The 24,721-nt window shown below is 41.2% G+C and overlaps 3 protein-coding genes across 4 annotated transcripts in view; 1 reads left to right on the top strand and 2 right to left on the bottom strand.

The window, feature by feature from the left end:
• si:ch211-241j12.4 (proto-oncogene DBL) overlaps positions 1 to 7,323 on the bottom strand; it is a 12,287-nt gene extending 4,964 nt beyond the window's left edge. Inside the window, exons 1-6 of the mRNA XM_035679067.1 lie at positions 6,048 to 7,323; positions 5,685 to 5,771; positions 4,835 to 4,958; positions 4,614 to 4,716; positions 1,403 to 1,516; positions 1,203 to 1,319 (exon numbers count right to left, since the gene is read on the bottom strand). Of these exons, the coding sequence (XP_035534960.1) occupies positions 1,203 to 1,319; positions 1,403 to 1,516; positions 4,614 to 4,716; positions 4,835 to 4,958; positions 5,685 to 5,771; positions 6,048 to 6,066 (564 nt within the window). The 5' untranslated portion in view covers positions 6,067 to 7,323. The remainder of the gene's footprint in view (positions 1 to 1,202; positions 1,320 to 1,402; positions 1,517 to 4,613; positions 4,717 to 4,834; positions 4,959 to 5,684; positions 5,772 to 6,047) is intronic.
• A 679-nt stretch (positions 7,324 to 8,002) lies between these two features.
• rmdn3 (regulator of microtubule dynamics 3) lies at positions 8,003 to 16,675 on the top strand. 2 transcript variants are annotated; one of them, XM_035678452.1, is made up of 12 exons: positions 8,003 to 8,677; positions 9,516 to 9,705; positions 10,255 to 10,416; positions 11,700 to 12,036; positions 12,438 to 12,540; positions 12,824 to 12,884; positions 12,962 to 13,037; positions 13,148 to 13,225; positions 13,353 to 13,451; positions 14,865 to 14,918; positions 15,055 to 15,135; positions 15,364 to 16,675. In XM_035678452.1, the coding sequence occupies exons 1-12, from the start codon at positions 8,476 to 8,478 to the stop codon at positions 15,421 to 15,423; spliced, it is 1,503 nt and encodes a 500-aa protein (XP_035534345.1). In that variant the 5' UTR covers positions 8,003 to 8,475; the 3' UTR covers positions 15,424 to 16,675. The 2 variants fall into 2 exon arrangements, with proteins under 2 accessions (XP_035534345.1, XP_035534346.1); XM_035678453.1 differs by having other exon boundaries at positions 8,005 to 8,677; positions 10,273 to 10,416.
• A 74-nt stretch (positions 16,676 to 16,749) lies between these two features.
• Positions 16,750 to 23,929, bottom strand: rad51 (RAD51 recombinase). Its single transcript, XM_035678666.1, has 10 exons — positions 23,803 to 23,929; positions 23,242 to 23,349; positions 22,763 to 22,900; positions 21,677 to 21,794; positions 21,359 to 21,450; positions 20,603 to 20,697; positions 19,975 to 20,088; positions 18,722 to 18,851; positions 18,458 to 18,579; positions 16,750 to 18,116 (listed from the first exon to the last, which is right to left on the bottom strand). The coding sequence occupies exons 2-10, from the start codon at positions 23,323 to 23,325 to the stop codon at positions 17,993 to 17,995; spliced, it is 1,017 nt and encodes a 338-aa protein (XP_035534559.1). The 5' UTR covers positions 23,326 to 23,349; positions 23,803 to 23,929; the 3' UTR covers positions 16,750 to 17,992.
• Positions 23,930 to 24,721: the final 792 nt, after the last annotated feature.

Below are 24,721 nucleotides of genomic sequence, written 5' to 3'. Positions count from 1 at the left end.
TGTGTGTGTGTGTGTGCGCTCTCCAGCTGCTAAGGAGAGCAGGACAATGGTACTTTGTGTTAAGCCCTCTGACTGATCATAAGACAGATTCATAGGTTTTTCTTTGTATCATTCAGATATATTAATGTGTTTCATAAACAACTGCTTACAATGGTTGACTTGTGGAGGGATCCTCATTTATTTATTGCCTATATTGCCTAAACATTAATATAATCTCTGTGCTTATAATAGCTAAAAACAACCTATAACTGTTTGACAAATATACTAAGTGAATAGAGAATACTGATGCAGATGTCACTGATTTGATCTTTATGTACACTGGGCTTAATGGAAGAACATTTATGGATTCTTATCCAACAACTACAATTTGTAACTGCACAAAGTGTCTTAAATCGCTTGTTTTTAACCCAGATGAATTCCTGTACATGAGGAAGAATATGTGCTCATCAGCCCAATCAATACCTACAAATTGCTATACAAGGTTTCATTCATAAAAATGTCACCCATGAATAAGAAAAAGAACTTCAGAATTTTGTTTTGTCTTTAGTTTAGTTGATATCTGTAACATATTTAAAGTTACTGCACATTTAAGTGTACAGTTTAATAGAATATGAAATATCCATACAATATGTCAATGAACCTAAACAGTGAAGGAACCACTAGATTAAAATGTTACTGATCGAAAAGCAGCATTCATATCAACAGCACATATCTAGTTTTTGCTAACCCTACATTTTGGTGCTGTGGTTGGCTACAAGTTAAGTAAGCTAGCTAGGGCTAAATAATAGACAGTACTGTTTTACAACAGTAAAATTTGTAATTACAAAATAATTGATTGACTATGACAACATGATGTTTATAAGTATGTCCTAGTTTGTCATAAATTTAGTGATTTACTTTCAGGATAAAACTAGCCTTAGCTACTAGACCAGTAGGTACCCAAACTTTTCTCCATGGAGGGCCAAAAATTAAACTGAAAATGGACCAGAAGCAAACACCATTTTATTGTATTGTTAAGATGCAAAATGTTTCTAAGATCACAAGTTCCCTTAACTGACTGACTTCCTTATATCAGTATTTTTTTTAATTAATAAAAACAACTTTTGGTGCTAGACACTCAATTTTCCCACTACTAAATATGGTTTCTCTGGAGGCACTCAAGACTAGAGAGAGGCATGACATGTTCCAAAAAATAAAATTACCTTAATAAAGGCGACCCAGCTCTGGTGACAATATATAAGGTAGCCGCCCAGTGGTGGCGTTAGCTGGCTCCGATCGATGTAGTTGGAGAGCTCTGAGATTTCTTTCAGAAGGACTTTCTGCAAAAAGAGGAGATCAGGGTTACCAACTGGAGACAAATGAAAAACAGACCCAGGAGTACAGTGTGTGTTGTTTCACTCACCTTTAAAGACACAGGGTAAGCCTTGGACGGAGCCAGAAGTTTCAGCAACAGCTTGACAACATCCTTCTTTTTGGGCTGAATGATGTACACACTGTGGACTGTCCGCTTGTGCAGCTAGAAAAGAAAGGCCAACAGAAAACATAGCTCCAACCAGAAGATGTTTTATAACAACATGGAATCAAATTACTTGGGGTGCTTGTGCTGCTGAATCACACTGAAGTGTGTATTCCAGAAATAGTGTTTTGTTTGCGTAAAGTCGGTGGGCTCACTGAGAAGGATTTAAGAACTGTCAAATTAAAGGAAAAGAGAGCAAGATAGATCAAGTGCCAAACATTATACCAATTATACAATGGTACCTATAAAGAATGTTTTTGTTTGCTAAATGCACACGTCTTTTAAAAACACACACCTACAGTTTGTTAAGGGCAGTCCACACCAACAACAACAACCATAACAATGTGGGAACTGATGAATAATAATGCTGTGTAAACAGCGGCCTCAATGCGCTGCACACTCCAGCTATGTCGGCAGCTTAATAGGAAAATGGAGAAAGTTACTGATCAGCTTATCGGTGTAAGAAAATATCTAAAAGTATAGTATTGCGATATCTTATTTTGTGATATTGTATCAAGTCACAAAAACAGTCGATTTCTATGCGCAGCGTTGTAAACATAAACTGAGGGCGATAATATGGCATGTTACAGTGACTGTGTTCTTTATATTAGGAGTTTTCTTAAAATTTGATTTTTTTTTAATTACTAAAGGAGGATATGAAATTAGTTAATAACACAGCTGGCATTGTACTTGCACAAAAATGTGTGTCTGATGTGTTTATTTAAACATTAAAACTTCCAGAATCTCTGAATATGCAAATGTTGTTCATTTCTAAAGGTTTTTCCTGCTGGGACCACAAAGATGTCTCTCCCTTCAACTGTTAAAGTCCATTCTAAGTGGGATGTGCCCACTTTGGTGGGCTCCAAAGTTTTCTACTCACACTTGTAACAAGTTGATACTGGACCACTAATGCACAGTGAAAGTCAAACATCACACTGTAGAAACATGATTTTTGAGAAGAGGAGGACTTTAAAAGAAATCCATCAGTGTTGGAAAAACAAAGTCACATCAAGTTCAGATGGACCACCACGCACATAAATTAAGACACAAGGGAAATTATGAGTGGAGGTTTTTCCCCATCCCAGTGGTTTGTAATTACAAAAAAAAATTACAAACATGTTGGGATACACGTTGACATCAGGCCAGCAAAATGCAACATCCCCTACATAATTGTGCTCATTTAATGTAATTTCACTGAGGCTTTTCTATTAAATAACCAAGCATGTGACCAGCCATGCATGTGACCCCCCTCCCACCCGTACACCACACACAGGGAGGAATTCCACTATGACCACCACCGCAGAGATGACACACTTGGTATTGTACTTGGAAGATCAGCTCAGTCTACAGCTCTTTGAATCGATAAGACAAGTGTTGCGTAACTTTATGCTGCAAGTAAGAGCTTGGTTAGTCAAGAGGGCAATCACAAGTTGAGCACGTCACTGTGCTGTGTGCGAGGACCAGCTTTGAGTCCTGTTCATGTATAATTCATTCAGACCCAACTGCACCGAGCTGCTGTTTCCCTACAGCTCTGTGCCTATGTTTCGTGCAATATGAAAGATTATTATACAAAAACACTAGTCTCATTTTTTCTGCAGTAGAGAGGAATGCTGTCCTCAGGAAGGCACATTTTTTCTCAGCCCAAATTCTGTTCTGCTGTTGGAGTTTTACTTTTGTCTGCCAACAGGAAATGACAAATCAAAAAGTTAAGCTAAATCCAGCAGTTAGTGAGCCATCCTTGTGCTCTGTGTGCTGCTGTACTGGACACTGAAGTGAATGCTACAGGTACATCTTGCTGCTTTTTAGGGCTGCCAGCACGCCAGGCAACAGAACCCATCCCTGTAGGGACGGATATTTTAAAGGCAGTGATGTGCAATCCAAATGGGTCAGTTCATCAGGATTAGGGGTTTAAAAAGCTGACCATGTCATGGCATCTCTCCCCTCATTTCCTGTTAGTTCTCTACTGTCCTCTGCCCCACTCTCAAAAATACCTATATTAAAGCAGAGCTAATAAATCTGAGCTGCCTGAAAGCTTCAGGCTCACGAGAAACAAGAGGGAGTCTGTCCCTTTGAGATAATGGTGCGTAACTGAACAGCGGTATCATATGATATATTTGGATTATATTTCCAACATGTTGTACATCCAGTTATTGCAGATAAAACCAAATCAAAGTAATAAAATAATTTTGTAGGGGGAACTAGTGTGTTTTCATTTTTCAAGGATTAAGGTTAACTAAAGTTAAAAGGGGGCCCTGTAGAGTTTTCTTGTAAAGAAATAAGTTATGTTTAAATTCATTCAAATGTGTTGAATGCAGTTCCTTCGTCATAAAAGCTGATTTTTTTTGAGGACCAGTGTGTATGATTTAATGGCATCCAGTGTTTCCCAGTAATTACTCCGGTCCGCCACACTCCATTTGTCCCACCACAGTTTCATTATAAACAGAGCTAGTGGCAGCAGTTAGCATATGCAATAGCACTGCAGTTCCTGGGGTCTGTGTCGCAACAATCCCCTGATACTTTGGTCACAGGACGCAGCTCCCAAATGGAGTCTGATCAAACTAATGAAAAGTGCATTGACTAAGAACCTTCTCAGTGGCTAACGATTAAGTTGACTATTAGGAGGTAGCCCTATTCTGAAAACAAACAAGAAAAAGAGCAAAAAAAAAAAGGCTAAATGCATTGGTTTTATTAACTTGTTTCTGGGAGTCCAGTATACAGTACTCAATTTTCAATTCAATTTTATTTGTATAGCGCCAATTCATAACACAAGTTATCTCAGGAACACTTTTCAAATACGAGCAGAGCCTGGAACGAACTCCTTTCTAACATTCTACAGAGGGAACCCAACAGTACCCACCATGAGCAAAGAACCTTGGCGACGGGGGCAAGGACAAAACTCGCACTTTTAACGGGCAGAAAACGTGGGTGGTCATCTGCCTTGACTCGTGATTAATAGCCTGACCATGGATGGACCATCCATTCTTTGACCGGTTACTGCGGAAATCTAGGTGTCTCTTTCTGCATGTGGTGTGTCAGATTGCTAGTTTCAGAACAATCACACGAGACACGTTAAAGGCCAGCATCAACATGACAATACCTCAAGCAGAAGCAGAGTCTCAGCGATGAACCTGGTTGTAGGAAGCGAGGCATGCCTCAGATCAGCCACCACTGACACCAAACTCTCCTTGTCCTGCTTCTTACTGTAGAGAGACCAATCCAACCATCAGTACGTCTTCTACTCACACACACACACACACACCACACCCACAACACACACAGACACACACAGACAAAATAAGCCTGTCTTACTCCACGTACTTGTGCAGACACAAAAAGTAATTTATGAAGTCCACCACTTCTGCTTTGCTGAGTTCTGAGGAGAGTTTGGCTTGTCCTTCCACTGGGAACATGATCAAAGGGCAGCCATGTTGATCAAAAGCACCTGTACAGACAGATAACAAATATGTAGAGGGTTCCCAGCAAAATAATAAAGTTGAGGATATTTAAGTCAAGCACATGAACTGGCATTTAATTCAATTCATTTAACTCTTGAGAGTATAACATTAAAAAAAATGATGTGATTATTGTCCAGGGGCAGAACTAAAAAATGCTTGAGCACCCCGGTTTGGTGTCAGATGCTGTCAAATTTAACACATTAAGAGTCATTTTCAAAAATGTGTTTAAATGCAGACATTCATGGAATAATGATTAAGTGATGGCATGAAGAAAACAATTCATTGATTTCTAATGCCACGTTAAGATATTTACTGTGCCACATAATTATAATTAATGAAATATCTTCATTTGGGGGCTTTTCCAAGGAAATATTGATATATGTGATTGTTAAGTCAGCATATATTTCTGTCAGCGCTTAAAGCTGTAGTTACATAAAAATTATTTTGTCATAAACCCTAACCCTTACTTGTAAAAAGTTACCTATTGCAGCTTTAAAGTCTCCATGTCACCCTCTGGGCACCTCATGAGTACTAATCTAGATCCGCCCCTGTTATAGTCAATGTGACAGCCACTGTCACTGCAATACAATACCTCTTAAGTGTTAAGATAACTTCCCATTCCTGACTAAGCTTGCCAATGAATGCCACATTAACTGTGCTGTACATATAAAAAAGCATGTATAAGAGTTAGAGCAGTGCGGGTTCATAGCTACCAGGGAACAGCACAGCTCCAGAGTCGAGCACATGATCAGCAGGCAGCGGCGGGGAGGGGGCACAGTCCTGCAGCGGCTCCTGGACGTCTGAAAGGTTTTTGGGAAATTATTATTTTTATTGAAAACACGCCCGACAAGAATTTCCAACACTCCTTGTTATATGACCGCTGGAGGAACCGGTCCAGCAAATTCCTCCCCGCCTTAGAAAAAGTTGTCTGATGAGCAGCAGCCTGTAAAGTGATGAAGACGCCACGAAACTGTACGTTTGTTGCAATAAGTTGATGGAACACACATTTTACCGACATTAATCAGCCGCTGTGGGTGAAGAAGCTGGTCGCGTGCACTGTTGCACTTGTCTCTTACCTGTCGCGTGTCGGCTCATCTCGAATTCCTCACGCGCGGCTCATTTCCACTGTTGCCTCTTGTAGAGACAAAGCAAACTGTCCCTTCACTGTGGACCCAGAGACCGAGCTAACAGAGGACACTTCTACTGCGGTGCTGGAGAACACGACCGGGTGGACCGGGTGGACCGCGGCTGTTCGCTGCCGTTCTCCGCCATGTTGCGTCCGTTAAGTAGTGCGCCTGTATGAGCTATCCCCGCTGGCTGGCTGGATGTTGTTAGGCTCATTTATAAACTAGAGAGGGCGGAGAAAACACGGAGGAGGATGGACAGCAGATGTGGACCAGGACCCGTCCTGGCCCCAGTCTCTCATGAGGTCTTACCGGGCCGTAGCCAGGGCTTTAAAGTGCTGTGGTCATAGGTGGTCCCTGGCCCCCCAAAAGCAAGTCCCCACCCAAATATAGTCCCAAAAATAAGATCTAAATAAGAAACTAAGATCCAGTATTTTGTGAGTTAGACCCTGGCTAGGGACTGAAAGTAATATAAGCCTATGTTCCTAAATCTTTCTCTCACCCAAGGTCCCCCAAGTTCTTCCATTCTCAGTGTTTTACACATGAGCTAACTTCTGGGTTGCCCATCAAGAACTCTCTGTCCTCTGTCTTTCATAGCATATTTAACACTGCATTAGAAGTTATGGGATTTGAAAAACAGAAAAATCCCATTTATTTGTCAGAACATCTACTGGATACATTTTTCTGGCAGGATTAGAACTTAAGCACAGTTTAAGTCCACAAAGCGAGTCTAGCACATCTTGACTTTTTGTACCATCTCTATTTCCTCCCTGCAAGTGCTGACTTCACCTCTTCATGAATGACATTGTTCTTTCGCACGGACACATTCTTGGCACACTTTTGCCGCAGCAAAAAGAAACAGACAGAGTTTCATCCATTGTCTATCTTGCATATCTGGGTCAGGTTCACAGGGGAAATGTGGCTTAGCACAGGTTCCAGGCCACTCCCATGCATTATGGGAGCCCTCATAGCATGTTTCCTTATTTGTAACTTAATAACTTAATCTCATAATATGAATGAATACAAATATGAAAAATCACCAAAAGAAAGGAGGAAAAGAGTGTATTGGGTGTATTTGTGAGGGTGGCATTATAGGAAAGCACAGGATGAGTGAGGTCAACAGATTTCCCCCAATCCCCCCAATGATAATTTTCACATGAAAAGAGCACTTGATTGATTGTGTAGTAGTTACTGACAAGTGTATTTAATATTTAGATAGCTGTGAGTTATTTTTCTTCTGTAGACTGACAATACATTAACTTGTGCATTCTGACTCAATGAAATTAACCTTTTAGACACTGTGATAGAAAAAGAAGATAACTGGTTACTGACCTTCATAAAATGTTCCTCTTTACATGCAAGCGTATTCCATTGCAGAGAGGGTTGTGCTGCCCCATGAATATACCAAGAACATGCACCATGTAAGCATAATATCAACAGCAACATTAAAGGTATAAAAGCACGATTTTGCAACTTCATAAGAAAGGGACTGCATTCAAATAGTCTTTGTAGTTTAGGAAGTGGCAGCCATTTTAAGAGCTGTTTGAACACAGATAACCTGGAGCATTTGGGGCCTGTCAAAAATTGTTAAAACTTTTACATACTATCTTGTTATTGTGATTCAATATTTCATAATACATACACTTGACTTGGAATGTATTTTTTTTATTTAGTAACTCATAATTTTGATTTAGTATATCATAATAAATGCACCTACCTTGGATTTAGTAAATCAGATTTTTGACTTGCTCTTATACATTTGGCATATTATTTGTGACTGAGTATTTCCTAATTCAGACATTCATTAGTACCTTTATTGTTATAATGCCTAACTTTTTGTAACGGTATATATATTTTATATACTTGCCGGAAATGGGTTTCCATACCAGCTCTCACCTTTTATTTTGTAAACTGAAACCGGAAGTTGTGTCCCCACGCGCTAGCCTCGTTCACATAGGTGGTGCTGATGTAGTGTTGCGTTATATATTTCATAGCATCATTGTTGCTAGCCTACTATCACTTTCACTTATTCATATCAAGTAAACGGACCCGTTTTGAGTGTCGGTGAAATATATACCGCTAGGTGTTCTGAGAGAACATTTTTAACATTTGTATCAAGCTTTTAGCTTTAAAAGTCGTCACTGTTATTAGCCAGTCAACGCTGTAACAGCGACAGGCTAATGACGTTAGGCTAATGTGCTAGCAGTGAGCGAACCCCGTGTTATTTGAGAACGGAGAGTATTTACGTGAAGAGGCTCGGGTCGTGTTGTCATCCTCAGATACGGGCAGCCATGGCGGCTGACGTGTGAAAGTGGCATTTCTAAGTAACGTAACAAGTAACGTTTATAATAAACGACCTGCGTGTGCGGAGTGTGGAGAAATGAACGCACCGCTCGGAAGGAACGGGTTAATCGGGCTTGCTGTCGGAGCTACGGCCGGTTTGGGCTTGATTGCCTTCATAATTTACAGAGAGATCAGCCGGAGAAAAAGCCAGAGAGTGGCGCTGGAGGCCCGGCCAGCTCCCCGGCTGTTTGACGGGGCGGACGGAGCAACGCTGCTGCGGGACACGCTGGATGCACAGGGTGGGTCTGCTCTGCTCTGCCTGGCACTGTCAGCAGCCTGTTGGAGAGATGTGTGTGTGTGTGTGTGTGTGAGAGACAGAGACAGAGACAGAGAGAGTGTGTGTGAGACAGAGATGCTTGGTTCCCTTCCCTCTATCAAATGTACTTTTTCCTGGGTTTTAAGAAACTTGTCAGTTACAATGCAGAGGTAAATGCATTGCAGTTAGGTCCAACCACAGCTGATAGTAATCAGTTTCAATATAATATGTTTGAATGGCATGAATGGTAGAAACCATGATTGTCAAAGCGTTAATAATTTGAAAACAACAATACACAATTTTTAAAAAGAAAGGAAAAAAATACAAGTCATTAAGAATACATCTCATACAAATATTATTCAGTAAAAACAATGCAATAAGTAGATGAATACAAGAAAATACTAGTAAACAGAGTTTGTGTGTTCCATATGTACACTGTTTGAGTTAGATTAGATTGCATTTAACTGGTAAATATCAGGACATTTCATATCACAATCCCTGGATTTGGTTTGATTTTGTTTTTTTTGAGGCTTGAGACAAATTTGGCATACTTGTATAGAATAATAAGAAAAGGGCCTGGGGTCATGACCTTACCAAGCATTGCAAGTTGAAGGAGCTGTGTAGGGTAGGTAGGGAGAAGGTTTGGGCTACCTTTCGAACACAGCTGCCACAGCGACCTGGATAAGCAGGGGGACATAGACAAATGTCTGGAGAGTGGAAGAAATGTTAGGGATTGGACTACACTTTAAGGGGACCAAAGAAGATTGACTAAACTGCAAACAAGTCCAAACCCATGTGTTCTGTCTCCCTGTCTCCTCCAGAGGCGGAGGCCCAGCAGCAGGCTCTGGCAGCGGTGGAGACGGTGGTTCAGGGCCTGTCCCCAGAGCAGCAGCTGGAGCTCAGGAACCAGCTGGACCAGGTGCTGAACTGCGTGTCCTCGCTGCGATCAGAGGTGGCCGAGCTGAGGGGCGGCCTGCAGGACATCGCCCTGCAGATCATCCAGGATGTCAAGTGAGTGAGAGTGTGGTGAGCTGTACAGCAGCTGCCCTACTGAATGATACCAGATAGTCATTTTTGGGATGGCCATTACAACGGAATCATATTGAGTGAACAAACACTGTGGAAATCTGCAGTGTTACCCTGATCCTGTGATTTCCAGGGACTCAAAATGTATTAGGTTCAATTACTGGGAAATGTGTTATTCTTTGTATTAGAGTATGTCAATCAATATAGGCATAATATATCTTTAAATCACATCATGTGCGCATGCGCGGAAGCTGCATGCTGCCTGTTACGTTTATATGTTGTTTGTATACCTGGAGCCCTGGGATTATTAAAGTATTTCTGATTCTGATTCTGATTAAAGCCCCTACAAGGAACTTTCATTTTGTGTTGATTCTGGCACCCCCTGTGGACCCAAGGCGTAGTCCGCAGTCGTGTTATTGATTTTGAAGGGAACACTTAGCCTCAAAAGGTTATGTTCCTATTTAATGTGTTTTGTGGGGAAAAAAAACAGATATCTGTATCCCCACATGAAGATTGCTGGTGTTGTTTGTTTAGTTTGTGTTCCTCCTCCAGAAAGGGAGTGGAGGACAGTCAGCGGGTGCGTCGACGGCGCCCCGTTGCCCACAGGGAGCGCACGGACTCCAATAGCTCCAGCTCCATCTACTTTACTGCCAGCCAGGGCATGGCCAGCACGTATGAAGAGACCAGCGAAGGAGGGTATGTCTTGTTCTGTTAAAAAGCAGTACGCTTGCTTGTTATGTCTGATATGTTGTATGTGTATGTGCATAGTGTTTATATTGTGTTTCTGGTGGTCCCATCTCTACATAATGTACGTGATTGATGAGCAGTTTCATTTTTTAAAGCTGCGGTTGTGAATTGTTGCTCTGTTTCATTGTCATTTGATCTATTGCCACTTTAAAAATATTGATCAGTGCAGCTTTAAAAGGGCATAAATATGAAATTCACCTACCACTGGATGAGTCCAGTAGTGATCTAACATTGTGCAGGACCAGGTCAGGTAGAGATCCAGGTTTAATACAACTGGGCAGTTATAATAGGCTTCATCAGCTAATTCGTGTTAATCTCTAAGACAGTTACAGACAGTTAACTAGTGCCATGTGGGGATAATTCTAAGTGGCTGACTGACATTTATTCCTACTGGGTGTTTAGAACAAAAATTGCACTGTGCTAAAAAAATGCAAGGGACTGTGTTGGTGTAGGCATGTTTCAGGTACTGGGAAGACGATGAAACACAATCCAGGAAGGCTGGTTGGAGTAACCGATACATGAGTTTGAAGCCTTATCAGGTGCCAGGAGAGTGTAAAGCATAATTTATTACCTTACCTTTTGTGATATCTAGCCATTCCAGTAATTATTAACCCTACTTGTCCAGGTTTTGATACTGACACTAAAATTAGACCCCAGCTTGTGTCCTTAATTAAATTAAAATGTAATTTTTCAATGCTGTGAGTGAATTTTTACTTTTATTGTGAGTTTACTCACTGGATCATTTGTCCTTTAATCTTGTATACTATGGTCGTATGAGTCCGAAATATACTGGGATTTAACATTTAACTGTTCAAAATGATGCTGAAATAACTTCATCATGATGGCGATTTGTAAAAAGTCTGAATTTATACTTGCAATGCTAACTTATTTCACTGTAAAGTAAAACAGGCCTGGAATCCAGTAACAGACACATATTTTCAGCATTTGTGTCTTTGCATTGACTTTGTATGTAATCTACTCATGCAAAACATTTGATTTGCTTTCTGTGTGAACACACCATAAGACAGATACTGTAAGCTACTGATAGCAAAACTATCTGCATAGAGAGAGGACAGAGAGGGAAATATATTTTCTTTATATTTTAAATATATCGAAAACTAAAGCAGAAGTCATCATGAATCAATAGAATGTGAATTTCTAATATGGTTACATCATTTCCAATCATTTAAAATCAGCAAATAAAAAAGCGATGATCTCTATGTGTATCCCAGGTACTCGACGGCCTACGCTGAGTCAGACTACACGGATCGGGACACGGACAGAGAGGAGGGCGAGCGGGAACCTGAAGAGGAGTCTGAGGAAGAGGAGGACAAGAGCTGTGCCACTGTCCTCACCCTCCGCCAGGAAGACTCCCAGGAGGAGGAGGAGAGGGGGCTAGAGGAGGAGGATGAGGATGAGGAGGAGGAAGATGAGGGGAGGCTGCAGCTGGTGACTGAATTCCCCAGTGGGGAGCTGGCTCTCCTCCTGGCTCAGAGTGACATCCTCCACACAGGAGACGCCAGTTTAAAGGCAGAAGGCTTCCGCCTGCTGCTGGACAACAGAGCAGAGGTAAGGGACACACTCACTGCTCACGTGATGTAAACTAGTACTTTAACTACTACTGATACAAATAACAATAATGCAATACAGTTATTTACATAGCACTTCATATAGCATACAACAAAGGAAAGCATACATGCTTGATACACACATATTTACACTTAATTTGAAGTTATGAAAGTCTTTGTATTCAGCTCTTTTCCTATTAGGTACCAAGTTAGTAAGTCCATAATGCAGTGCGGTGCACAATGCTTCATCCAGCATCCTGCATGTTTCTGCTGACAGCACTATCATTGTCAGTAACCAGTAATCTCACCTCCAACATTAGTTTCATGGTGAAAGTAATCTGATTACAGGAAGATGAATTACTCTGAACACTGACTGGTGTTTTTCTGATTCTGTGCCTGCAGTATGGAGACAGCAGGGAGTTTCTATGGCGACTGGCTCGGGCTTACAGCGATATGTATGAGTCCACCGAGGACAAGCAAGAGAAGAAAACCTACGCACAGCAAGGTAATGGACACTAACACACAGTGATAGAATGATTATAGTAACTCTTTATCTCAAACAGAGCATTATATCAACATAACACAAATGTGAGTGAACTAATTAAAGACACTAAAATGACAAGGAGGAAAAAAGGTTTACGGAGTTTGGAATATAGCGAACAAAAACAGAAGCAGACTGACTGAAAGCTCCTGCCTCACTCATGAGCACCAGAAAATGTTGGACAATAAAAGAGGACTTTCACCTCCAAACTGAGTTTTTGTCACTGAACTGTGAGCTGGTGTTACAGGTCGGGAGGAAGCAGAGCTGGCCCTGAAGAAGAACGGCCTGAATGCTGAGTGTCACAAATGGTAATATGAACACCACAAACACTGAACTACAGCTTATATTTGGCTTTATGTTGATGACACACTGTTTTTGTCTCCAGGTTTGCTGTGCTGACAGGACTGACCTCCCAGCATGAGAGCATGCATAGCAAACTGAAGAGCAGCCACATATTAAAGGTAACACAGGCACAACTAGTGTATGTCCACATTTTTCGTATTTAGCCAACATTTATTTTATTATTTAGAGTTGTGTACAGCATACGACATATGAGTGTATTTCTCCACAGGAGCATTTGGACTGTGCACTGGCCCTCAGAGACGATGACCCCATGTGTTACTACTTGCTCGGCAGGTGGTGCTACGAGGTAAGACGGTTGCAAACGTCCTCATCCAAACAAATATCAATACTGTGGACACTCTTAAGTACTTCATTCAAGACCGCCCCAGGGAGTTTGCAGTTTTTGTGACAGTAGTGTGTCTGTGTCTCTGCAGGTAGCCACTCTGGACTGGCTGGAAAGGAAGGCGGCTGCTGCCCTCTACCAGAACCCCCCCACCTCCACATTGCTTGACGCCCTCGAGAACTTCCTCAAGGTACCGGCCTACTGTAGAGAATTCCTGCTGATTCACTGTAATTGTGCATGTGAAAGGCATTGTATGCAGGACTTACCTAAAAAAAAGAACAATGCAGAAACTCAAACAAACATAATTCCTCTCAGTCATCACTTGTAAGCCACTGGAAGTGTGTGACTGTGTCTTTATATATTTTCTTATTTTGATGTGTTTGGGACGTTTCTGGGTGTGAAGTTGGGACTATAAATACCTAGCTGGTAGCTCGCTGTCTGTGTGACACTATGAATGTATATAGAGCTTTTTTAGAGTCTGTCTGTATTTACTCACTAGTCTGCCTTTACAGCCTCATTGTGTTTATACTCCTTGGAAGTTTAGTGGTGGTGACGTTGAAGTCATGTGACCGTGGTGTAGTTGGTTTATAGCCTACCGTTATCTTTTTACCTCTGGGAATTTTTGCTTCAAAAAAGTGGTGTTCAATGTGTGTTATCGTGCTGAACAAAATGTATCATAAACCTTTGATCACCACAGAGCAAAAATCCAAAAACCACTGGAACAATCCCATTGGCTTTTTGTTGAAGGAGCCAGACGGATGTTAACTTAACCAGGTTGGACTACAAGAATACAGCAGTGCAGCGCTCTGTAGACATTCATCCATAGCCGGTCTACAGACATCACATTGTCTTTGCCAGTTTTTTGGCAAATCACTAGAAAGTTTCCAGGCATATTTTACCTTCAATTGAATTTTTATTTTGGATTCCTCCCATTTATTTGCTTGTTTATTTCACAGGGGGGTTTACAGATAAACATTGTTACGTAAGGAGGAGGAATGCAACAGATGTTAGCTGAAGCTAATTTGCAGCCCTGGGCAGGCTTTTAAATTCCGGTTAAAACAGTGCCGGTGGTCAGTCCCCTGTCACTTGCTGTCCCATAACGCTTTTTTGTGGGATCAAAAAAACGTTCACATTTTAATACGAAATACTATTTTTTTTTTTTTGTATATTTTTGGGGGCTTTTATTGCCTTTATTACAGTGACAGCTGATGATAGACATGAAAGGGCAGCAAGGGCCGCAGGTCGGATTCGAACCCTGGGCCGCTGCAGCAAGGCGCCCATGAAATACTATTATTATGAATAAATAATTTAGTATTTTGATGGTATTTTTGCCTTTATTGATAGCATGAAAGTAGAGAGACAGAAAATGTAAGGATGTCTGTCTGGAATCAAACCAGGAACACTGTGATAGCATGGTATTTGTCTGAAAACATGTTAACTCAGACACCCATTACCCACAATGCTCTGAGGAAAATGAATAGTGACGAACTTGGTCTGGCGTTCCGAGGGTCTTCACCTTCATCAGACCTTCGATTTTGCGTTGATTCTCTGTGTGGACACGCAGTGTTTCTCATGTGAAATCTTTGTCCTGCATGAACTTCAGGCAGAGGAGCTCAGTCCTGGCTTTTCCAAGACAGTGAGGCTTTACATCGCAAAGGTACGCCATCACACCCACTGATCCCACATTTAATATTTAAATAACCAGAACCACTGGCTTAAAGGCAACATGCCCAGGTGTTCTCAGGATGTTGTGATTGTGCGGACTGTAAACCATTACGTTGTTTGACTTGTAGTGTCACAAGGACCTGGGAAACATCTCTGAGGCCACGAACTGGACTGAGCTGGCTCTGAAGATGCCCTCAAACACTAACAATGTAAGAGCACACACTCACCCTGTTTGAACTCACCAAAAAATGTCAAGTATTAACAGTTGAGTACAGAGCTTAGAGCTGCACATTACAGTGAGAGCAAACGAGCCACATAAGAATTTACAGACTTGAGACCAGTGTGGTGGTGGTGGTAGTGGGGGGGATTGAAACTAAAATGTCTACTCTTGAAGTGCACGTAACACTTTTCTTTGTTGCCTTTTCTTCATTTTGAAGGATGAAGAAACCTCTAAACTGCAGGCTCAGCTTCAAGTCTTAACTGACAAAAAAATCTGAACAGTTGTTTTCCCTACTGAGATCCAGCAGATGGCGCCACTCCACACCGATTTGCTAGTCACGCCGCCAATCCGCGCTCATTCGATCAGATGTGCCCAACAAACTGCGCGCTCATCTCCCTTTATTGGTGGATATCTTTGTCATATTGTCACTGTGAAATGATCTGGAGTTCATTGATGTTTATTTATTTTCTGCAAACTTTAATATGGCTTGTCAGTATGAGTAATATGTATTGAATTATATATGGTATCTTTAATGTTTTTTAACTATTGGTTTGTCTTTTATCTGATTAAACACAACTAGGTTTTGCTTTTAAGTACAATCATCTTATTTAAGAGTTTCAGGATCAGGATTCACCCAAATTACAAAACACACACACTTCCCTCTCGCTGTATCTAGTCAAGAGACAGATATGTACATGGCTAGATACTGGATATGTTATTTGGGTGGTTCAACCTTTTTTTTAGTTTAGATCTGAGGTTCCAATATGAGGACCAATAAGGATTAACAGCTGCTTCCACGCAGTCGATATGCTACGTTTGAGAATGATTACAGTTTAAAGTGGTAGTGGAACACGTCTGAAAATTAATTAGCAATGCAACTGACACTGACCAATTATCCACTAACTAAAAATGGAAACGGAGCTGGTAGTCTGGTGCCATCAGGGATGGGAAAAGCTTTAGGTAAAACATGACTTTGGAAATCACTTCAACAAAAACAGCTATCTAATGTTAGTTATTAGTTCTTGTTTGTGTTGTACACCCTTTACTCATACTGTTCTGCTGGGTTGCTCTTGTTTTGTGGAGATAAATGACCATGTAGATGTAGTGTGGTAAGATTGTAGTAATCAGAATTAGTCCTAATTTTTTCACTCAATGACCCCCCCCCCCCCCNNCCCCCCCCCCGGACAGTGTACAATAAAGCAACTGCACTGAACCACATGCACTTGGAACCTCTGCAACCACTGAAGTAAAGGACAGCGCATGGAGCCTTCTGTTGGGTTGGGACTGCAAAGTATCCCTGTGTTTTGGACCTGGATTGTCCTCAGAGGGGATTTGCTGGCTTTGGACTGTGTGTGTTTACATTCCTGCTATTTTCTGGGAGTGAGAGTAAAGCTGCAGGATGTCAGCAGGTTATTACTTTGTGATCTAACGACACTTTCTATTCCTTTATTCTTATTTTGCAGTCACTGCTGTTGTAAACTGACACATGGATAACTGAATAAAAATCTTTTTTTGTATTTATATGCAAATTTGTGGTTGAATGTTTTTAACAACCAAACCCTACCCTTCCTAAGTAATGTTTCTTCCATGATGACAATGTCAATTTAATGGTAAAACAATTTTTTATTTAGCTATGAAGCCTATATACAGAAGGTTCTGGAAAACACAAAGAGAAAAGAGACATACCAATAGTACTGTAGATGGCAACAGAGGAAAACATTGCTTTCTAGTAATCTGAGAAACTATGGTATAAAAAATATGGCTTTGTAGTTGCATTTCAACCACATTCTCACAAAACATTTCACTCTCACAAACTGTTTTTACTAAATAATTTTTTTGCTTTGAAACTACAGAAGCACATTGTATTCAACAAAGAAAAAAGATGGAGACCCAATCTCTAAATATGAGTTAGCATCTGAATTATGAGATCCTTAGTTTTTCTGGGGTTTTTTGTAATCATGCAGTAAAGATCTAATGATGCCATTAAGAAGTTGCTATGACGACTTTTTTATTTTAAGTTATGAGAGAGATTTTTTCATGACTCACCCTTCCTAAGTCCCATCCTTTTTGGAACCTCGGTCAGCTTCCTCCTTTCCTGTTCTTACATATGCTATGTGCTAGGCTAATCTATGTTGAAAAGACAGCCACTTTTTGAAGAATGTTATATATATATATGTCACTTTTATTCTATTTTATATATAGTCACATCCCAAGTTAGCAAAACACTAGCTAACTACCTTGCTAATCTACGTCAACTGTTGGCTTTCTAGTTAGCTGGCAAGTTAGTATCTAACCATTGATGTAGATTAGCTAACTAATAAGCCACTGTGCCACTTATCTTTTAACCATCTTCAAAATGCAGTAGATTAGCCTAGCACATAGCATATCTAAGTGCAGGAAAGGAGAAGTTGACCGAGGCTTGCTCAACTCTTATTGGAGCACAGAGCAAAAAGGGGCGGGACTTAAGTGTAAATTGTCATATTTTGGATCTTGATGTGATTTGTGATCTCAGTATGATGAGAAGTTATAATTACAAAAAATAACTATGAAGTAGCGTCTCATAACAGAACAGGTATTGTAAGTATGAGATACTATGTCACAACTTTCCTCTGTTCAGTGCAATGTGCGTCAGTATGAATGAGCACTCCGTCTGCAGAAAACTAAACGTTCCATCTTGCTGTTGCACCACTGAGCTCCAGCTTGGACCATCTTATCCACTCTGTCTCAATCAGCATCAAACCAAATCACACAACCCGGGACCTTTGACTCTTTATCCCCCATCAGTCTGAGGCTTTGTGTGAGGGCAGTAGTATGGGTCAAGACCACACAAACACAACACAGTTGTCTTAGTCCTTGGCGTCACCCACTCCATCGGCGTTAATGGCAAACATGGCTTCGGCCTCCGGCAGGCAGGGCGAGTCGTAGATTTTACAGATCCTCGTCTCTCCTCTGCCTTTCCTCAGGTACAGACTGAAGGTCAAAGGACAAAAAGCACATTATGTCACAGTGAAGTTGACCATTGGGCTAAAACATCACTTCACCACTGTATCTCATTAAGCACCTGTTTTAGTATAATGACCACATCAATTCTTGAGTTATGGCCAATTTCTTTTATATGTGACAGTGACCTCTGACCTCCAAAATCTAATCAGTTTATCCTCAAGTCCAACTGGACGCTTGAGCAATATTTGAAGAAATTCCCTTGAGATGTTCGTATTGCATTCAAAAGAATAGACGAAAAACATGTTTGAGCAAAGATCCAAAAACATAACGCCTCTGTCCCGCGTAGGAGCAGTAATAGAGTCCCTCACCGTGTGGTGGAGGCGTGGGCCATAATGTTGCCTCCAATTGGTTTCTTGGGATCTGCAGAAAACATGGCAGCCCCATCCACCTGTGCTACCACCTGGTTGGTTATCACTACGGCAACGCCAAACTGTTGGTGCATAGGATTGAGACAGACAACAGAACTCAGTTTGAACCCCTGGGTTAACATGCAGCACTACATTCAGAGTGAATAGATCTTCACATTATCTACATGTGTGATGTCTCACACTGCACCTGTTCCAGCTGCCTACCTCGTCTGCCAGCCGCAGCAGCATGCGGAGGAAGCGTCCCAGGTGTCCCTGTCTGGCCGACAGCTCGCCTCTGCCAGAGTAGTCTGTTCTGTACAGGGCCGTGGCACTGTCCACTATCAGCAGAGCGTACCTGACACACAGAGTGAGAGAGAGTGTGTGTGTTAGCTGCAGGTATACACACTACAGCTTGGAAAGTGCTGTCATTGAACCAATCATCTTGCTGATACAGGGACACATGGGAAAGTATAGTGGCTCACGCTGTTGTTTCGAAAAGCTTTATTGGTGATTTAAGGATTTATTTGAAAAAGCAGAGAAATAAGCACATACATTTCTGCTGTTGCTGTGATTAGAAAGTGCTGCCCGTTTGATTTATATTGTGTTTATTTTTCTATTGTATGTTAACTCTTGTACAATGACCTTTACTCTCTGGAAAAAGTATAGAAAATGCATTTAAACATATGTTGATATGTGCCATAGTAACGCTGCATGAGTTCCACAAAATTGTACAGCTCTTCTCCCCACAGTTCCAGATGAAACCAGTTGGTTTCAGTGTGAAAAAACAAAGACTCTGCCCTGATCAGTCTGTCTCAACAGCCCACTGAGGCGACCTCAACACACTTATGAAGAATGAGGAATGGTTTTTGATACAGTGACGATGGGAGCCCCTGTTTGTACTACGTGTACATCACTCAATCACTCAGACGTTGCTGCTTGTACAGCAACAGAAGCTTTACAGCTCTGTGGATTTGTTTCTAGACAGGGTTCACACTACTTTTAAGAAATCATTTTCCATCATATCATTTACCAGTAGACCTAGTGTTGACTTTTTTTTTAATGATGAAGTGTGTCAGGTTCAGAACGACGGTGAAAAGATCATTGGAAGTCGGTTCTGCATTGACCGACATGGCCAAAATGAAAATAGAGCGTTAAAATGTTCTTCCGTTCAGCTTCTTCGTCCTTTGAAGCCTAACACTACACATGCACCTATGGTTGATGTAGGTATTTTACAGGATAACAGATTTCTAGGATATTCGGTCATTGAAACCCATTTCCAGGTGTTTCCATGACTGGAAAACTAGTCTGTAAATTTCCAGGTGTTTCCAGGTGTGAAACCTGCCAGAACACCATCATTTGTGCTCACTGCCCAGCTACAGCTCTGCATTCAGGGATAAAGGTGGGTTAAGATCAACTGTGTGAGATGTAGTCCAACTTGGCAGAACCAGATCAGGAGGACAGGTTAGTACGTGACTAACCTGGACTCAGCCATCATGGCAGAGGCTTGGTACAGCAGCTGGGTCTGATGGTCCGTGTTGAAGGCTCGGGCGTACGCCACATTGTCCAGAACATCACTGCCTACCAGCCCGTACCTGACAGCAGAGAGAGGTCACATCAAGTTTCCCACTTGTACATAGAGACAGGAGGACCATCTATGACACAGCCAACACTGGGGCATAGTTTGTACATCATACCAAGTTCCAATCTGCCTTTACTTTACTACTGCATTACCTGGGAGATTTTCATTTTCATATACATTTTCCATTCAGAGAACAGTTTCCTACAAACATGTTCCAGCCATACAGAATGTGGCTCTGTGTTTTATTTATTTATTTTACCTTTATCTTACCAGGTAAGACCTTGACAACGTTTTCTTATTTACAATGACGGCCTGGCACACAACCAATGTTTTGGCTCAACAAAACAAATGAATGCAATTACCACTTACTTAATAAATGGTAGCGCAAACAAGTTTTTAAGTTGATTAGGCTACTTGTTCCACGTTAGGAGGGGAGGGGACAAACAAGAACTGAAAACAGGAACAGAAAAGTGTTTAAATAATCACATAAATAATTAAAGTACCATTAAGAAAACGTGCCGACTCACCTCTCAGCAACCGCGAGGAGTCTCTCTGGTCTGAAGGTTCCCTCTGTGTCGATGTACATGGCTTTACCTTCTCCGCCCCCCTGATCGATGGGCAGCTGTGAACATAGAAAGCCACTGAGTGTAGTAAACCAGTCACATGACCCAGATCCTGTGTGATCATTTTGCTTTGGTCTGTCAAAGCACTTTATAAATTATATATTATATATAATATTTTTTAAAAGGTTCCATATAAATAAAGTTATTATTTTAAAATGTCCAGCGCTCACTACTACCCAGAACTAGGGCTGTACTGGAACTGTGTTTGTTAAACAATACATTTCCCAGAAATAATTGCAATAAATAGTATTATTGTCATTTAAGAGCAATGAACTTTTAATTCTAAAACATATTCAGACATTGGAATGTAAAAACATATTAAAATATCCTTGATAAATAAAAGATCAATAAAACCACACAACCAAAATAATAAATAAAATGGACTCTAACCTGTCAACAAAAAGTGCACTTAAATAAATGAAACATCTGGCACAGGGGTCGGCTACGAGTCAAACCCTGCTGTTTAGAATCTCCATCATGTAATTATTAACAATATGGAACTTTACTCTGTATACAAGGAGATGAAATGTTACTTCCTGTCTGTTTCTAGATTGTTACAGGTGCTTATGACCTAAACCTGATGGATTTTATCAAGACAACAGTGTGAACTACAAACAGAGGATCATATTACATTGTACAACCGCTCAGTCTGGACTCTACCTGACAGGTGACAGCCAGAGTGTGGCACAGCTGGGTTTTCCCTGTCCGAAACTCTCCAAACATCTCTGTGATGGAGCCGGTCTCAATGCCACCTGCAGGAGAAAGCGCAGGTCAGATCACAATCTGGATCACTTCAGTTCACTGGGGCTCGGCCATCAGAGAACAGGACCTTGGATCACTGGTTGGCCTGGTCTATGGTGGATGGTGGCCACCATTTAAAGCTGCAGTAAGTAACCTTACAAAAGGTAAATATAACCTTTTTGTTTTTAACAAAATAACGTAATTTCTGGGTGAGGAACAAGACAAGATGTTACGAACCCTGCAGGAGTTTGTCGAGCTCCTTGGAGCCTGTAGAGACCTGGATGATCTCTGCTCTCCTCTGGTGGAACTCGGTAGCCGTGGTGAAACCCATGGGCACGAGTTTGGCAGCTTCAGCCTGAGAGGGAAGAACAAATGAAAGGAAATAAATAAAGACAAGGCTGCCTTAAAAACAGAATCCGCCATGTTCTCTTACAGAAGTAAAGTGCTTTCAGATACATTGTCTTCAGTAAGGTCAGATCATATCCCAGGAGCATTAGCTGATGTTGGAAAACATTTTTAAACGTTTAACTTACAGCCTTTAGAGGAAGAGGCAGCCAATATATACCACTAACTGTTCCACAGACCACTAAGATCATTCAGACTCTCAGTTTCACAAAATCCAAACAGCAGTTGAACTGCTTCTGAATAAGGTTCACAAACAGGGTCATACAGGGTTTCTGCAGTTTCAACAGGTTCAATTTAGGACTGAATACCTTTTTAAGAGCATTATGAGGACAATTTAAGACCTACTTTACATCCATACTGAAAGTATGAAGGATAGAAAGTTATGCAACTTCTTTCTCCAAAACACATTTAAAACAGAGACTGGAAAATAAAACATACATATATTTATATCAAATTTTAGGAGCTGTCAAAATCGTATTGAAGAAATTAAGAAATTTTAAGGCCTAAAATTTAGATGATTGGATTTTAGAAGTTTTAAGACCCTAAAGACACCCTGTTATTCTGAAAACTTCCAAGTGGAAATCAAATGAAGTTTTAATATCTGTGTATTTCTTGTTGTACACCACAGAGACGCAGCTTTGAATTTGTCATGGCATAACTGTGAGAGCAGAAAAGAGAAACATCTACTGAAAAGCACACAGCACGATGTTAACATGACTGAAAATCATAGTAACAACTTGGATTCTACAACTGCATGTTTGTCAGACTTAATCAGAAGATGTGACAGAAATGACAGCTGTAAATAAACAAATGAATGTGTTACAAAAATAAAAACACTAGCAATATTATATCTCTATATCACATTTTCCTTAGAGGAAGAACAGGAAGGTTAATCGCTGCATCAGGACTGTTTCCTACCAGAACTTTGTCCGCTTTGGCCTCACTGATGCCCTTGATGTTGAGCAGCTCCTTCTTGGGCGCGTAGGCCACCGCCTCGATGGTGTGGAAACCTGCGTCCTCCAGCTTCTTGATGTCGCTGGCACTGATTCCACATTGCTGCACATTAGAACAAAATACATTGGAGCAGAAATTCAGGATCAGTCTTGCCGTAATCCTTAACCAAAGACAGTGGTTACATTTCAAGTTGGGTGAAGCCAGGGCAGTCCCCCTGTTTACTGCCTGGAACCCACAACACTACTGGCTTCATCGAACTGTTACTGTAATGGCTTTGGATCTTTAACACCAAAGGTAGACCAATCATCTGCCTGCCATTTTTCTAATTACCGTATCTTACAAGTATTACCCCCAACAAATACAGAAACAGGGGCTTTCTACTTCTACTGAGGAGTAGAATTAAGTGTTTTTAATAAGGAACAGGCTGCGTTCAGGGTACATACCTCCAGTCTGCACAGAGGCTGCGGGCCGAAGTTTTCCTCCTCCTCTGCCTCTGCCTGCACCCTGGCCTCGCTCCTCATAGCCATGGTCCGTGTGTGAACAGAGTGGCTCTGTGACAGGGAGCAGCAGTAAGTCCCTGTCTTCACTACTGATACAATGTATGTAGAACGGGTTCACTTCGAGCGGTGGCTCAGCTTTTATACACAACTTTATAGCAACTCCCTGCTAGTTACATTAACAGACTAACATTAGCACATTTCAGAAAACGTTTGCTAACGTTAATCATTTTACTCATTTTTTAAAAGAATTAAAGCCCAGTCGTTAGGTTAGCAACCAGTAACGTTATAGCTCACGCTCTATAACGTTAGTAGTTTTAGCAGTATTACTATTAGCATTTGAACACATTTACTTAAGCTTAAAGTTAGCTTATTAGCATTAGCGCCGCTTTCGCATCAGTTCGCTGCATTCCAGCCCAGAGGTTAGCGTTAGTGAGCCAGCTGACCGCTGCAAGATCGAAGACAGCGAAGAGACAAGTCCAACTATAACTCATACTTATGTCTTACCTTTGTATCCTAATCATAAGCTATAAAAGCTAATAATTGTTGTGATGTCGCTGCAGGTTTCAGGTTTCACCTTCCTGCTCACTTGTTTCCCTCAAACTCCACTGTTTGATAACCAAAGCTCCCGCGCACAACCAAACGTACTTACGCAATGACGTCATACATAAATACACCACCTCTCACATCGCGGGCGGGGCTAATTAAATAAAGCTAGCATCAATACAGGAACTCAACCTCCTTCAAAATAAAAGCAGATGGAAATTCTAACTATAAGTTTCATTCTAACTGACCTGAGCAGGTTATTTTTGGTTGTTTTATTAATTATTTGTTTTGATGACTTGATTATTATAGACATTTGTATGTATTTTTTTTTGTAGACATGGTGACGAGCAGGACTGGTACACCTCAAGGAACTGTACTGTCACTGTTCCTGTTCACCCTCTACACCTCTGACTTCTGCTTCAACTCTGGAAGTGCCACCCTACCAGAAGTTCTCCTGATGAACTTCATGTATGCTCAGATATTATAGGGAAGGAGGGATTACAGAGACCTGATTGTAGGAGCTCAATTGGGATGGGTGCGGATAGGAACCACCTACAGCTTCAAACAGCAGGAATAAACTATCCGGCGGGGCAAAGGGACCCCCCTATCCCAGTTGGAGATTACGGGGGGATGAAGATAGAAGTATGGTGACACCTACAAAACTTCCTGGCGGTGGCACTCAACAATAAGCTAGGACTGATACCATACCAAAATGGTTATGTATTTTGGTATGTATATTTTTTTAGTATTTTCTTAGATAATTTGTTTGATCTGGCTATTGTTTAGCTATATCGTGTTATTCAGTGTATTTTTGGCTTGTGTTTTGTACAGAATTGGGAGCCATTAAGGAACTCAGGACTAGGCGAAATCTTGGCTTTTT

Source organism: Morone saxatilis, unplaced genomic scaffold (genome assembly GCF_004916995.1).
Source record: "Morone saxatilis isolate NCDOM2014 unplaced genomic scaffold, NCSU_SB_2.0 Contig7, whole genome shotgun sequence".
NCBI classification, from domain to species: domain Eukaryota; kingdom Metazoa; phylum Chordata; class Actinopteri; family Moronidae; genus Morone; species Morone saxatilis.
Note: the sequence above shows the minus strand (reverse complement) of the source record. Positions and strands in the feature narration are given on the sequence as shown.